We start from the raw sequence: 17,489 nt of genomic DNA, 5'->3' as shown, positions 1-17,489 counted from the left end.
CGTCGACACAGAACTTTTCATCATGAAGACCAAGGAACATACCAGGCAGCTCCAAGATACTGTTGTGGAGAAGTTTAAAGCCGGATTTGGATACAAAAAGATTTCCCAAGCTTTAAACATCTCAAGGAGCACTGTGCAAGCGATTATAACAAAATGGACAGAGTATCAGACCCCTGTAAATTTACCAAGACCCGGCCGTCTCTCTAAACTTTCAGCTCAAACAAGGAGAAAACTGATCAGAGATGCAGCCAAGAGGCCCATGATCACTCTGGATGAACTGCAGAGATCTACAGCTGGGATGGGAGACTCTGTCCATAGGACAACAATCAGTCGTACACTGCACAAATCTGGTCTTTATGGAAGAGTGGCAAGAAGAAAACCATTTCTCAAAGATATCCATCAAAAAATTCTCATTTAAAGTTTGCCACAAGCCACCTGGGAGACTCACCAAACATTTGGAAGAAGGTGCTCCAGTCAGATGAAACCAAAACCAAACTTTTTTGCCACAATGCAAAACATTATGTTTGGCGTAAAAGCAACACAGCTCATCCCCCTGAACACACCATCCTCACTGTCAAACATGGTGGTGGCAGCATCATGGATTTGGCCTGCTTTTCTTCAGCAAGCACAGGTAAGATGGTTAAAATTGATGGGAAGATGGATGGAGCCAAATACAGGACCATTCTGGAATAAAATCTGTTGAAGTCTGCAAAAGACCTGAGACTGGGATGGAGATTTATCTTCCAACAAGACAATGATCCAAAACATAAAGCAAAATCTACAAATAAACGTATCCAGGTGTTAGAATGGCCAAGTCAACTTCCAGACCTGAATCCAATGGAGAATCTGTGGAAAGAGCTGAAAACTGCTGTTTTGCAAGGAAGAATGGGCAAAAATTTCAGTCTCTCGATATGCAAAACTGATAGAGACATACCACAAGCGACTTGCAGCTGTAATCACAGCAAAAGGTAGCCCTACAAAGTATTAATGCAAGGGGGCTGGATAATATTGCACGCCCCACAAAAAAAAGTTTAAAATATCTAATAAATTTCGTTCCACCTTGCGATTGTGTCCCACTTGTTGTTGATTCTTTACAAAAAAATAAAATTTCATATCTTTATGTTTGAAGCCTGAAATGTGGCAAAAGTTGAAAAAGTTTTGCAGTGCACTGTATATAACTTTCTTTAGTAACGAAAATCAATAAAAGGAAAAGGAAATACATAATATTTCCCATACTTTCATCACTCTCGCACAGACACTTGATTTAATTTTTTTTTGTGGACAGATCTAGATCTAATCTGGGACGACAGTTCAGTGGACATTGACGTATGATTTGCTGGTCTTGCGTGTCTGTGTGCCTCTGTTCTTCATTCACTACATTCTGCAGCTCAGAAAAAAACTCAGGAACTCTTCATTATCTTCATCAGTGTTGGTAGAATTCCTCCCGCATGATATCAGATGGATGTTAACGAGCAGAAGCTCTGGTAATTATTACCCGCGGATTCCTGATAGAGAGCGTTAGGGCCGCGGGATGCGCCAGGAGGAAGGAAGCAGATGCCTCAGGAGCGTTCCACGATGATAACTGTAAATATTTAATCTGGACTGGCTGCGTTCGGCTGTCGTAATCTGGCTCTTCGTATCGATGCGAACAGACTCAGCTAAATTGAGACGCCACAGAGCGCAGTCTCTAAAACCACATAAATCAAATTCAATTAGCAGAAACGTCTTTAAGTCTAGTCGACTAGTTGTCTTTTATATAGATATTTCCATACGTTTGCTGGAATGAAAACCTTGTATAGCCGCTTTTTGACCTTCATGCCAAAAAGATCACTTTTTGGCATGTAAATCTTGCAGTCTAGCAACAAGCTAAAGCTCAGTGACCTGTTTAGGAGAAAAAATAGCCTGTTTGTCCCTTTCCATGGCTGTTGCACACTGTTAGGATGCTGTTGTATTCTATACTTGGCAACCCGGGGTGTGGAAATTGGACTAGAGAAATGGCAGCCACACATATAATCGTGACATACCACAGAGTTCAAAAAAGAACATACTGATACATCCTGATGATATTATTACAGAAAATATATACAGCTCTGAAAAAATATTAAGAGACCACTTCAGTTTTTAAATCACTTTCTCTGATTTTTCTATTTATAGGCACATATTTGAGTAAAATGAACATTCTTGTTTTATTCTATAAACTACAGATAACATTTCTCCCAATTTCCAAATACAAATATTGTCATTTAGAGCATTTATTTGCAGAAAATGAGAAATGGCTGAAATAACAAGAGAGATGCAGAGCTTTCAGACCTCAAATTATGCAAAGAAAACAAGTTGATATTCATAAAGTTATATGAGTTCAGAAAGCAATATTTAATCACAGTTTTCATGCATCTTGGCATCATGTTCTCCTCCACAATTCTTACACACTGCTTTTGGATAACTTGATGCCATTCTTGGTGCAAAACTTCAAGCAGTTCAGCTTGGTTTGTTGGCTTGTGATCATCCATCTTCCTCTTGATTATATTCCAGAGGTTTTCAATTTGGTAAAATCAAAGAAACTCATTTTACATCATTTTAAGTAGTCTCTTATTTTTTTCCAGAGCTGTATAATCCTTAATGGTCCTTTAAGAATGTTTCTTTCAGTGTTACCTTCCAATGAACTGTACAAATTCTATTTTGCATGACTGTGATGTACACATCTGTATAACTTGTGAGGTATTATCTTGTGAGGTCATTGGAAAACTGGCCAGCATGCTCATGGCAAGCTGATGTGAGTTATGGGAGTTGGAGCAAGAACTGATAGTAGGTAACAGATGGATGAAGTTGTTCAGGTATTAAACATTCCTTAATCCACAGTGTCACATGTGTACCAGGAATACATCACAGAACGCATGCTCACATGATCACAGTGGACAGCACATTAAGCAGTAATGATCATGACCAGTGGTGTCTGGCAGACAAGCAACTTGCAGCCCTTCCAGTGTCTTGGATGTTGCCAAATATAGCAGTTATCGATACAAAATGAAAACAGAATAAAATCTATTTCAGAGAGTGTTTAACAAGATGAACCCAATATATTTCATCTTTTGCCTGGTCAGCTTCATTTTGTGTGTTAATAATTATCTATTCCAGCATTTCAAGCCTGCCACACAATTTAAAAAAAAAAGTTGGGACCTTCTTACAACAGTTAGGATTTCCTTGTAGCCTTGGCCATCTTCATGTTGGGCAAGAATTTTAAGTCTTTTAAGATCCTCAGAGAGTTCTTTGCCATGAGGTGCCATGTTGGAGCTTTCAGTGACCAGTATGTAAGAGTGTGAGAATGTTACTACAAAATTTAACACACATGCTCCCTAGCAACATTAACGAGTCACATGACATTTTGGAGGGAAAATGACAAGCAGTGCTCAATATAGACATTTAGGGGTGTAGTCTTTAAGGGGTGTACTCTCTTTTGTTGCTGGTGGTTTAGACATTAATGGCTGTATATTGAGTTATTTTGAGGGAAATTGTGTTAAAGTGTCAATTTGTCAGTGTTGTCCCATGAAAAGATATACTTAAATATCTGCAGAAATGTGAGAAGAGTACTAACTTTTGTGATACACTCTACACTTCCATTAATTGTTCTAGTTATAATAGGGTCATAGTTTCAATGTTAAACTAAAGAAGCAATTATCAGACACCATCCACGTCTTGGCAGAATAACAGCAATATGAGTACGCGGGGGAGGGGGGGGGGCGGGGGTGTAACGTACAGACCCTCCAGCAGGACTGCAGACAAAATGATAACAGAGTCACCTCAGATGACCTGTAGCTGGATGCTGTCTGGGCGGGTCGTCTCAGTTAAGGCAGTGCCGGGGTGAATAGGTCGCCGGTGAGGTGGTTATGAATGAATGTAGTTAGCGGATGAATGAAGGAATGAATGGAGCGACAGGTGTAACTTCCTTTTTTTTTTTTTACCGCACGCAGACTCTCCAACCTTACGACTATTGTTCTGTTCATCACAGCCTTTTACACACCGTACACACCTCACAGCCCTGGCAGCCAGCCATGTGTGAGGGAGTCACTTTCACCCTGCAAACAGCACACACACACACAAACACAAACACGGAAATATTTATGAGGGTGTAATAATAGTAGGCTGTATATGTAATATACAATGGTACCACAGATATGTATTCTATATATTTCTATATATTTAACCACAAAAAGTTCTGTTTCAGACAGATATGTAAACGATTTGTTCTGTTTGGCCTTATCAGTAATGCTTAAAATCCTTAAGGTTAAAGGCTCTCAATAGTGTCCAAGAGCCAAAAAAACGTATATTTTAACTTTAAGATGGTAACCACTAACATAGTAGTAGCAGTCAAAAGTTTGGACACACCTTACATTACCTTACACAGTGTATTTTCATTATTTAAACATTTTCTGCATTGTTGATTAATACTAAAGTCATGCAGACTATAAACAAAAATGTATGGAATTATTCAGTGAACTGTTAAACAAACCAGAAAACGTTTTATATTTTATATTCTTAAAAAAAGTAGCACCTCTTGCTTAGATGACAGCTTTAGTGAGCTTTATGAGGTACATTCACCAGGAATGGCTTTTAGTTAACAGCTGTGCTGTGCTGAACTTGTCAAGAGTCCTAATCCATATTATGGCAAGAACCACTTAACTAAGTTAAGAAAAAAAATACTTTTAGAAATAAAAGTCAGTCGATTAGAAAAATTTCAAAGACCATCGAAAATTATGATGAAACTGGCACTCATCAGGACTGCCACAGGAAAGGGAGTACAAGAGTTACCGCTGTCACACAAGAAATGTTTATCAGAGTTTCCAGCCTCAGAAACTGAAAGTATTTTGGTTTGTTTAACACTTTTAAGTCTCTACATGATTCCTCGTGTTTTCCTTTATAGTCTGGATGACTTCAGTATTCATTTACAATGTAGGGGGGGGGGGGGGGGAGGGGGATAAATAAATAAAAAACAAAAACATTGAATGAAAAAGATATAGAGATTCGTTCAGTTCTAGCTAATTAAAAATTCTAAACTTATTGAGGCGTTTTATATATAATTATAATATACCCCTAGGTGTGTAAGTATTTATATGTAATAATCATACACCCCACAAGTATTACTTTACCATGAGTGTGTGTGTGTGTGCGTGTGTGTGAGAGAGAGAGAGAGAGAGAGAGAGAGTGTGTGTGTGCGTGTGTGTGAGAGAGAGAGAGAGAGAGAGAGAGTGTGTGTGTGTGTGTGAGAGAGAGAGAAAGAGAGTGTGTGTGTGTGAGAGAGAGAGAGACAGTGTGTGTGTGGGGCAGTCTTGTTGCTAGCTGTGTGTGTGTATATGTATAAACACAGGCAGAGGCTCTTTCGCTGGCCGGCTGCCAACTTTTTTTCTCTCTGTTGTCGTCACACACGCACACGCTCTCTCGCGCGCGCCGTGTTTTTTGGCGGTTGCCGGGAGACGGGGGCGTGTCCGGGGTTTAAGAGGCGGAAGGGAAGCCCGGCGCATTCAGCGCGAGCGGCAGCGCGAGAGACACACACACGCACACAGAGCCATGGAGCGGCCCGCGTAGAGAGAGCTCCGCGCGCGCACCAGGACTTAACACACACGCACACACACCACTCTCACACTCACAGAGAGAGAGTGTGTTTATGGGATTTATAAACTGATCCGCGCGCGATGAGGTGAGTCCTCACCTAAATACATATTACATATATAAATATATTAATATATTTACTAATCTTTATATATGCATGTTAGTAGCATCTCTTTTTCTCTTTATACTGTCTCTCTCTGTCTCTCTCTCTCTCTCTCTCTCTCTCTCTCTCTCTCTATATATATATATATATATATATATATATATATATATATATATATATATATATATATACTCCCTTTATCTCTCTTTGTAAATACATGCATGCTCTCTATGTCTCTCTTGCTCTATAATCTCTATAAACTACATACATACTCTTTCTATAGCTTTTTCTCTCTATACTCTCTCTATATCTCGCTCTCTTTTTATACTCTTTCTTTCCTTTTGCTAACCTTCCCTTTTTCTACTTCCATTCATTCTCTCTTACTCTCTCTACCTGTCTCTCTTTTTCCTACTTTCTTTCTAGCTCTCTGTTTCTCTTCATTGCCTTTCCCTCACTCTTAATTCTCTCTTTCGTTCTCTCTGTCTATTTTCCTTCATTCTCTCTGTATCCATTCTCCTTTCTTCACTCTATCCATCATCTTTTTTGCTATATCACACATTTCTCTCATTCTCTTTCCTAATTTTCTCTTCATACATTTGAGGTTTACTATGCACTTTCTCCCTCCTTTTTTATTCACCCTTTTTCTTCCCATTCTCTCCCTCACTCCCTCTTTCTCTCAGTGCTGTTGGGACAGTATAGAGTGCTGATTTTGTGAAAAAAAACTCTTGAAGTTGTAATATTAAACACTGCACCCCTCACTCTCTCTTTATGTCTGTCTGTATCTCTCTCTATCTATCTCTTTATACGTCTGTCTCTCTGTCTCCCTCTCCCTCTCTCTCTCTCTCTCTCTGCAGGCAGCCCCCAAGTGATGTCGAGCGAGTGGCTGTGGGCGGTGCGCCCCTGCCCTCCATATCCACCTTCAGCAGTGGCGGCAGTGCACACACAGTGAGTACACACACACACACACACACACACACATAGTGAATCCACATTCAGGCTGTGAGGAATGACCGAAGGCAGAGCAGTGACGTCATGTCATACAAGACATAACAGCACTCCGGACTGACCGACACTTTCACCTGCTGAGTCACAGCTTTCACCTTTACACCTCTCGACCTTTACTCTTGCCTCATTACTCACTTATTAATCTGAAGAGCCGGTATGAATTATTCAGGATCCACCATGAACTATTCAGTAAGTACCATTCATAACCAATTTATTCAGTAAGAGCCATTCAATATGATACGCACCATCAGTTATTCAGCATCCACTGCAAATTATTAAGTATCTATTATGAATGGTTTAGAATCTACTATGAATTATTCAGTATCCACTATGAATTATTTAGTATCCACTATAAATGATTCAGTATTCACTGTGACTTAATCAGTATCTACTATGATTTATCAGTATTCGCTGTAACTTATTCAGGAGCTTCTATGATTTATTCAGTATCCACTGTGATTTATTCAGTATCTACCAGGAATTATTCAGTATCCACTACAAAGTATTAAGTGTCTACTAAACATTATTTAGTGGCCAATATGAGCGGGAGGTCGCAGGTTCAAACCCACGCTCATGCAGCTTTGCCATCAAGCTGCCGGCGCTCAGAGGGAGCGCAAGTGGCCCTGGTCCCTCGGGGTACTGTAGATGGCGCTCTTTCCCTACATCACTCCTAGGGTGATGTCGATCAGCACAAGGCGTCTGTGAGCTGATGTATAGGAACCGTGCCGCTGTCCTACTTTGCAATGCTGCATCAGCAGTAGCTCAAAAAGAAGCAGAGGAGACATGTGCTAGTCTTCACCCTCCTGGTGTGTTGGGGCATTACTAGTGATAGGGGTAGTCCTAATGAGTGGGTTGGGTAAATGATTATGTAAATTGGGGAACAAATGGGAAAAATTAGAAGTAAAATAATTTAAAAAAATTATAATAAAATAATAGATTGCGTAGGTTGGTAATCTCTCTCTCTGTCTCTCTCTCTCTTTTTCTCTCTCTCTCATTTTGGACTAAGAGATGGAAGGACGAGATGTCCCATCTGAAGCACCCGTGCCTCCAGCTCAGCACCTCTGACCTGCTGCCCGTCATGACCAAGAAAGAGCCGGAGGAGCTAGACCTGCTGGATTACGACTTCATTCTATCCAACAGCATGCTCCAACAACAGCAGCAGCAGCAGCAACAGCAACAACAACAACAGAGCCACACCCCTCAGAACCAGCAGGACGAGGACGTGAGCATGATCAGCCGTGCTCAGCCCACCTCCCCCGGCTCCTACCCACCCTATCAGGGGGAGGCGCTGTACCCCATCCCGGACCTAAACGACGTGTCCCCATCTGGTGGTTTCGTGGCCGAGCTCATGCGGCCCGAGCTGGACCCGGCTTACCTGCAGCCGCCCACCAGCCTCCAAGGCAAGTTTGTGGTCAAGACCACCATGCATATGGACTACAGCCAGGGGGCGACAGTGAGCAAAGCTGGCGCCTCCTCCTCGGACCCTTCCGTGTTGTTCGCGTGCCACAGGATAAAGCAGGAGTGCCCCAGCAAGTGCGCTGTGGGCCGGCCAATGGACCCTTGCAGCTTTGGGCACGGCCCGCCTTCCTCTTCCTCCTCGCTCTCCAGTCCGGACGAGCACCACGCCCCCTCTCAGACACTGGGACACCCGCTGGGGTTCCTCCCCACCCAGAGTTACTCTGCCTTCCATCCTCAGCCCCCTCCACCCTCCATGCAGTACCAAGGTCAGTCCAATCAGAGTGTTTTTAAACCTGTAAAGAGCTGTCGAGTTAAAACCAATATATATACCTCTCCAGAACCAAACCACTCAAACAGAACAATAAAATAAAAGCCCAGAATTAGAGAAAGAATTAGAGGAGCAATACAAATGAAAAACTGCAGTTAAAATACAGAATTGCAAAAATACAGTTATGTTCCCTATATAAAGGTGCCTGAGGTTTCCACCCCAGCAAGATTGTGCTACCTGCTTTATAGTAAGAACCAAATTATTAATAGGAAATACAGATTATTCATAGTGAATACTATAAGGTTTGTAGTGGATACTTAATAATTAAGAGTACATAATAATTATTCACAGTAGATACTGAATCATGAATAGTGAATACTAAATAATTCCTAGTAGAAACTGAAAAATTAATAGTGTATACTGAATAATGTATAGTAGTTACTGAACAATTAATAGTAGTTACTGACAAGTTGGCTCATAGTAGTAACTAAATAATTAATAGTGGATACTGAATCATCCATACTGGAATCTTAAGTAATTTATAGTAAATACTAAATAATTTATAGTAGATTCGAAATCATTTATAGTAGTTACAGAATAGTCTATAGTAGTTGCTAAATAATAAATAATGGATACTGACTAATTCAGAGTATATACTAGACAATTAATAGTGGGTACTGAATCATTCAGAGTATATACTGAAGAATTCATAGTGGGTACTGAATAGTTCATAGTTGATCATGAATCATTCACATTGGATACTGAATAATTTATTGTAAAGACAAATGTGAATTCATGCTGAAAATATTTAATAATTTCTAGTTAATACTGAATAGTTCGCAGTAATTACAGAATAATTCATACTGGATTGTGATGTACTTGTGATGAAATCATTAGGAGGTTAATATAAATTGTAATATGTTTTGTTATGGCTGTATGTACAGATATATGATAAATTGAGTGCAGAAACTGGTATAAAGTCAACATAAAAATACCTGCTAAACATCAGCATGACCTGTACTGTACATCAGTGCACTACATCTATTCATAACTTTACTGTTTTAAACACCAATAGGAGCATTAAAATCAGCAAGATTTAAATATAATGACTAAAGGGCATAGCTTTTAGAACCCCACTCCAGTAATAGTGTTTAAAACATGTAAAAAAAGAAAACGAATACTGCTTATAATATAAATCTGACCAATCAGTATGGAGAACTTAGAACATACATGTAGTGCTGATGTTTAACAAAAAAATAATTAAACTCCAGGTTTGTGTATGTGAAAGAAACTAATGAATACTGTCAGATTTCCATCCAAAACCAGTCAGAACAGGTAAATCACGCTACATTTACACTCCTAAAAGAACAGGTTCTGTTCTGTAGTAAAAGCTGTGGTTCTATAGAACCCAGTGATTAAATGGTTCTTTCCTTGGTTAAAGTGTTTTTAATATTGGTGGAAAGGTTTAAAGGGCTTTTATATAAAGCCTTTAAATAGAACCGATTGTAAAATAATGGTACAGCATGTACAGCACTCAAATATAGCTCAACTATTATTTAATGCCAAAGAGCTGAATGTGTGCAGCTGGATATAGAACTACTTTTGTTTAGTAAGAGTGTAGATATTGAAAATGAATTGGTTTAAAGGGCTCATATCATAACAGTAATATATTTGCCATATATTCTGTGACCCAATTTCATTCTGTATTGGACCAAATTTTAGTTTTAGAAAATCCACACAGATTTCTATCCAGCCAACTTTATTATTATTTTTTTATTAATTAAATTATCTCAGACTTACTGATCCAAATTAAGAAACTGTGGCTAATTTGAAATTTTTGACACTGAAACAAACAAACTAAAAGTCAGAATAGAAATGTCAACGTGTGCTTGATATTAATTACTATTAATTAATTAAATACATTAACAAATAACAGATTTACCTGACTTTAAGGATTTGTTTTTACATAAGATTGACAAGAATGTATAAAAACATAGCTTAATATATTCAGTCTGTTTATTTAGATCCAAAGAAAATCACATTCTAATAAAAGACAAATAAACTGCATTTAAATGTAGAAGTGTAGACGTTGGAAATTATTGGTTTAAAGGGCTCATATCATAACAATAATATATTTGCCATATTTTCTTTAAAAATGTGACACATTTTTGGGAACTGACCCCCCCTCTCGTCCCGCAGAGATGATGCCCCCGGCCGAGTGTCTCCCGGAGGAGCCGAAGCCTAAGCGGGGCCGGCGCTCGTGGCCAAGGAAGCGGATAGCCACGCACACGTGCGACTACGTGGGCTGTGGGAAAACGTACACAAAGAGCTCCCACCTAAAGGCTCATCACCGAACACACACAGGTCAGTGACCCGCTGCCACCCTGACCCCAGACTGTGCTTAGACTGTTTAGATCTGGCAACCCATAATATTCAGCATACATACTACGCAAAAAACACTCTTCAAAATATCTTGCTCCTGTGATGATACACACCTGATTCACAGTGTAATGAGTAACAATCACAATCATATCGATCACAAAGAATCTAAGAATACGCACTTCATGGATATTGAAGAAATGTCAGTGTTCATAAAGCTTAAGGGAAAAAAGTCACATTTGAAAATACAAAAAATTTTGCCACTTCAGTGTGAATGACTTTTCACCATGGAAAAATCTAATTTGTGTCAAATTTAGGCAAAATCAAATCAAGTATGTGTCACCAAAGCTCTGCTGCATGAACAGTTTCATGTGTAACACGCAAAAAGCTGTAAAAATGACTTATCTAATTAGATAGATCAGACCGATGTGAAAATCTATCACTAATCATCTGTGTGAAAAAAAAGATTGTGCAGTCTGAGCTCTGCAGTGTGAACATCATGTGACATATATGTATAGAACGTCTACAATTAAAATGACTCCAGTCTAACTTGATAGTATATATATTTAAGCAGATTTGTATCACCTTAGTTCTGCTGTGTGAACAGTTTGAGGTGTAGTATAAACACTGGTCTGATCTGAAGGACAGACTGCAGTTCTATGCTCATAAAAGCTGATCAGATTCTCCATCGGTTGGTTCTGATCCATTATACTGACTTTAAAACTAGCCAAAAGATTATGAACCAGCATTTATTCTCAGATATTTCATAAATCTCTTTCGTTCTTTCTCTCTTCATTGATAAATGGAGTTCGAACCATCCGGCCACTGGTGTGTTTATTTAGGGTGTAATAGTTATTAAAGTGAAAAGTAGTTATTCAGTAAAAGTCTTAAACAGATAAGTATATCAGTAATTCCGTTTTTAGGGATTATTTTGAGGATTAATAAAAAATCTACTGATTATACCTACAATTAAATAACGTACTGATTTTGAACAATCTACTGATTAATCAAGGAATCTATTGGTTGGCTGTACAACTAGTTAAAAAATCTGCTGGTTATTTTGGAGATTGAGTAATTTACTTTTTGGCTTTACAATTTGTTACATAATCTACTTTTCATTTTCGCGAATAATCGAGTAACCCACTGGATGGCTTTACAACTAGGCAAATAATGTCCTGGTTATTTTGCAGATTAATCAAGTAATCCACTGGTTGGCTCTATAACTAGTTAAATAATCTACTGGTTATTTTGGCGATTAATCGAGTAAACCACTGGTTGGCTTTACAACTAGTTAAATAATATACTGGTCATTTTGTCGATTGAGTAATTTACTTGTTGGCTTTACAATTTGTTACATAATCTCCTGGTTATTTTGCAGATTAGTCGAGTAATGCACTCGTTGGCTCCACAACTTGTTAAATAATCTACTGGTTATATTGTCGATTAATCGAGTAACCCAGTGGTTGGCTCTACAACTAGTTAAATAATCTACTGGTTATATTGTTGATTAATCGAGTAACCCAGTGGTTGGCTCTACAACTAGTTAAATAATCTACTGGTTATATTGTTGATTAATCGAGTAACCCAGTGGTTGGCTCTACAACTAGTTAAATAATCTACTGGTTATATTGTCGATTAATCGAGTAACCCAGTGGTTGGCCATACAAATAGTTACATAATCTCCTGTTTATTTTGGTGATTAATCAAGTAATCTGCTGGTTGCGTCTACAACTATGTAAAAAGCCTACTGGTTATTTTCACAATTAATCGAGTAATCCACTGGTTGGCTTTACAGCTAGTTAAAAAATCTCCTAATTATTAAGGTGATTAATTGAGTAATGTAATGGTTTGTTTTATATCTACTTATGTAGTCTCCTGGTTATTTTGGCAATGAATCGAGTAATCCACTGGTTGGCTTTACAACAAGTTAAAATATCTACTGGTTATTTTGGCAATGAATCAAGTAATTTACTGATTGGCTCTACAACTAGTTAAATAATCGACTGATGCTTTTAATAAGTAATCAACTAGTTATTGATTATTTAAGTAATCCACTGGATGTCTTTAAAACTAAAAATATACCGTTTTTTGGCGATTAATCAACAAATCTACTGATTATTTGATAATTGATCCAACAAGCTTTGTACTGTCAGATGTTTTAGGAAAAGGAATACTGGAGCCGGCTGGGCTCATGTTTATCAGCAACACTGATCTACTGTCTGCTGAATCAAGTCCATGTAATCGTGTTCAGTAATATTTAATGAGTATGGGGGATTCCAGATCAGAACTCTTACTCTGAGACGTTTGATAAATATGGAAGCGCACTGTAATAATGACATTTATACCTCCAAAAACAGTGACGGTCATACAGCTCAGACTCCGCAGAGTTCGTAAAGAGATAGAGAGACAGAGAGACAGAGAGAGAGCAGTTGGCAGGTGGTAATATCTAGCGTTTAAGCAGCAGGTTGATAGTGATCCCTCCTCAAACAAAAACCACACACACGATCAGTTTACTCTCCCATTCATTAACGGACTGGATGGGCCACTTTTTTGCAGCGTTGTTGTTATTGTGTCCGCCTGGCCCCGTTTCAGGTTATGACTGGGTTATAGCCACAGTTATATGTTCACACACAGCAAAGAGTTACACCAGAATCAGAAAACATGTTTTTATTATGGACGAATATGTGAATAATTGAGTAATCTACTGATCATTTATAAGTAATTAGTTTACTGTTTTAGGAAGTAATCTAATAATCTACAGATTTTGTTGGAAATCAACTAAGTATTCTGTTAATTATTTAATTATTGGCATATTAGTCTGATTATTTTGATGATTAATCAAAGTAAACTACTGTAATGTTAAAAAAAATCTCTTGTTAAAAGCCAAACAGTAACAATGGACTGAATATGGTCTGGTTTTTACTCCTACAAGAGCAGGAATGGAGAAGAAATGGTGTTTTATTATATACAGATATCAGTAAATTCCATTTTTTAAGTCACTTTATTTTTTTTATAAAGGGAACTCATGACTGGGAACTCAGAAACCTATTATTACATCAATAATCGGATATGTATAGAGACTTCAGTCTGATTTTAAAAGCTTCATGTTCACACTGATCTAGTTCTATATTAGATTATTTTTTATTATGCAAAAATTTGAACCAAATAAATAATTGAAAGAAAGTAAGGTTGCTCACAATCTGAACATAGACAAAAATATATAGCACAAAAATATATATTATTATATAGATTATACTAAAATGAATTAAGTGTCATTTTTTATAGATTTGTATCACATTGAAATGTAACTAATCAATTAAGGATGCACAGAAATTTCAGCAACTAGAAATGTCTGTCCAAATGTGCCAAAAAAAAAGCATTTTCAGGTAAATTTAGTTGCCAAATATTCAGTGAATCCCTTTTGACATTTGAGCCATTTGTTCACTTCACAGCTTTAATCAAATCTATTTTTAAATAATAATAATAATAATAATAATAATAATAATAATAATAATAATAATAATAATAGAAATTCTACCACCAATTCATTCCTAAAAAAACATGTCAGACAAAAACACATTTAGGCTATTTAATTTATTATGCAGTGTTGAGAAAAGTGGCAAAATGAATAAAAACCTGTGATCAAAAATCAAAAATCATTTGGTGCATCACTACTATTAATATCTTTATTAATATCAATTTAGGCAGTCTCAAAGCTTATTCATTTTGTGTTTTATTGTTGAACTAAATGTTGAATTATTTGTAAATAATTATTTATTATTTATTGCTTTGGAATAGTGAGATTTGTGTCACATTAAAGCAGTAAAATGAATGCATGTTGCTAAAATGACTCAAATATGGTCTGAAAGATCAGGAGTGGGTTTTCAAATGCTTTTTAGCACAAAGATGAATCTTTGATGGTTGAGGGAGGTTCACACTGAACACAATTTCTCTCTCCATGTTAAGAGGTTCTTGATGGTGAAATGCATCTGTGAAGCTAGGTTTTAGTTTTTATATATTTTTTGAATGCTGTTATAAAAATGTGATACAAATGACTGTATATTACAGTTTATGATTATTTTTTCTGTATTCAGAATTATTTCACATTGATGGTTTAATATGTATGTTTGTATAATTGTGACAGTAACTGAATTGAATTGGTCACTTGTAGGGGTGGGCAATATTATATCGTATACAATATATCGTGACACAGAAATATCATGATATTAAAAATCCATATCGTGATAGGATTAGGGATTAGGATTAGGATAGGATAGGGCTGTTCTGTCTTAAAAGTAGTCTATTATTTACTGTGAAGCTTTAGGTGTATTTATTGTATACTTGTTTTAGTTTGCAGTTTATATGCATGCACTAAATATTCTGCAATATTTTTTGCTGCATTATATTATTTTATGCTATATTATTTATTTTGCCACATTATGATTATTCTGTTATACTATTATACTATATTCCTGAAATTAATTAAATATTTTAGTTTTCCTATATCGCCAAGTATATCGTAATCTAGGGCTGCAGCTATCGATTCTTTTTGTAATCGGGTACTCTACTGAAAAATCGATTCGATTAATCGAGTAATCGGATAAAACATTTTTTTTGTTAAAGAGCAATTAAAAAGGAATTTTACTCAATAATGAATGACCAATTGGTTTCCTTTTTTAGATAAGTTATATTTTTTAATTCACAACATACATTTCCAAATTGCAAATACAAATAAATAAAACACAATAAATAAATAAATACCACAATAAAAAAAATAAATTTAATTACATTACTTTCACATTTGGATTTCTTGTAAATAACAAATATAGTGTATAAATCAATAAAAAAGGCATAAACATCGTCTTTGTGTTGTGCATCTTAGCTTCTGAGACGTTGTCAGTTCTGCCAGTGTTGGATCAGTGTGCTGCATTCTTTTACCACCAAGCCGCTTCTCCAAAATATATCAGGACCTGTGCAATAATTGTGACACACAAGTATTACAAATGTTGCTTTTTTCTTTATTTATATGTTGGACTATTTGGGTCTAATTACATCACTGAGACTAATAACTCTAATAATAAGTTCATGGCCGTGCATTTATTAAGATTGACACCTATCGCATTGGGGCACATTAGACACTAGTGGTAATCAATATTTTACCCAATAAATAAGAGACACACTTCCTTATATGAACAACAGTGTTCATACTTTTTTGTCTCACTGGCCAAATGTACTCTTAGATGAAGAAATCAAGCATTTAGTTTCCAGCCAAAGTAACTTCAGTTTAGCTAACTTTTAACATTTTTATTGTTTATATTCTGAACTCCACAGCGCTGTGTTTACTGTTTACATAAAGCCTGTATGAACTCTGTTCTAATAAACTAACCACACATTATAGACAGTGCTTCTATTAATTCACACTCCAAAGCGCTGTCGTTTTGTTATTAATTCACATTAATGTTAATCTCATTGATTTATTATAAGTTATATTTACCTGCTCTCTCGGCGTCCTCGCGTCTCGGGTGTCCTCGGCTCAGATGGTGCAGCATTAAAACGCGCTGTTTTGGCACTGCACCGAGTACAGGTCACAGTTCGAACATAAAATGCTTTTATTCCTTTAAAATCGCTGTTTTCTCTCGCCACTTCCATTTTTGCCGCTGCTCAAACCTCCGTCTCCTTGTTCCCGGGCAGGGTGACGTAACGCTGAGCGCGTTGTCAAAATAAAAGTCGCGAAAATACCGCGCGCTGAGTTTATTAATTAAATAAACGATTACTCGAGGCACAGAAAATTAATCGATCAATTTTGTGAATCGAGTTACTCGATTTACTCGAGTAATCGTTTCACCCCTATCGTAATCGCAAAAATACCTTGAAATATCGTGATATTATTTTAGAGCCATATCGCCCACCCCTAGCCACTTGTGATGTTCTGAAATCTGTCTTAGTTTTAGACACAAACAAAATGCTAACTGAACCACTTTACCTCTGTAATCTGAATGCAGTCTGTGACCTCAGGCTAAAAAACGTACCCTTTGTGTTAATGTGTGTGTGTGTGTGTGTGTGTGTGTGTGCAGGAGAGAAGCCGTATCACTGTGACTGGGAGGGCTGTGGTTGGAAGTTCGCTCGCTCAGATGAGCTCACGCGCCACTACAGGAAGCACACAGGACATCGCCCCTTCCAGTGTCAGAAATGTGACCGGGCCTTCTCCCGCTCTGACCACCTCGCCCTGCACATGAAGCGCCACCTATAGCCCGCGCCCCGGAACCGGAGCGGGAGGAGGAGGAGGGGCAGAGACAATACGGGACGTTTCTATCCCAAAACCACGCGTTGCCTTCGTGAGAAAGTCAACAAAAGGAAGCTAAAGCTCCACGACGAGCCGTGTCGTCCACGGCAAAGCGACTCTTTTGTCTTGTTAAAGTCATTTATTTGTGTGTCGCCATCATCATCGTTACCGTCTTCCAACACAACATGACGATGCGGAGCGACCCCGCCTGCGTCCGACCGATCTGGGAGAGTTACTGGAAGTTACCGAGGAACCCGATCAGACTGGAAATCTATAAATATATCAGGGATATCTGTGGGATCAATACGAGAAGCGTTTCAGCCGAACAAAATCAATCAATCAATCAATAAATAAATAACTAAATAAAAATGAGGCCTTTGACTCGAACG

At 37.6% G+C, this 17,489-nt stretch overlaps 1 protein-coding gene across 2 annotated transcripts; it reads left to right on the top strand.

Moving 5' to 3' along the window:
* Nucleotides 1-5,498: 5,498 nt before the first annotated feature.
* On the top strand, nt 5,499-17,489 carry klf4 (Kruppel-like factor 4). Of its 2 annotated transcripts, none has more exons than XM_022676331.2 (5): nt 5,499-5,692; nt 6,566-6,652; nt 7,721-8,436; nt 10,638-10,802; nt 16,892-17,489. In XM_022676331.2, the coding sequence occupies exons 1-5, from the start codon at nt 5,688-5,690 to the stop codon at nt 17,065-17,067; spliced, it is 1,149 nt and encodes a 382-aa protein (XP_022532052.1). In that variant the 5' UTR covers nt 5,499-5,687; the 3' UTR covers nt 17,068-17,489. The 2 variants fall into 2 exon arrangements, with proteins under 2 accessions (XP_022532052.1, XP_007230681.2); XM_007230619.4 differs by having other exon boundaries at nt 5,500-5,692; nt 6,562-6,652; nt 7,719-8,436.

The sequence above is a fragment of the Astyanax mexicanus genome, chromosome 17 (assembly GCF_023375975.1).
Source record: "Astyanax mexicanus isolate ESR-SI-001 chromosome 17, AstMex3_surface, whole genome shotgun sequence".
NCBI lineage: Eukaryota > Metazoa > Chordata > Actinopteri > Characiformes > Acestrorhamphidae > Astyanax > Astyanax mexicanus.
Note: the sequence above shows the minus strand (reverse complement) of the source record. Positions and strands in the feature narration are given on the sequence as shown.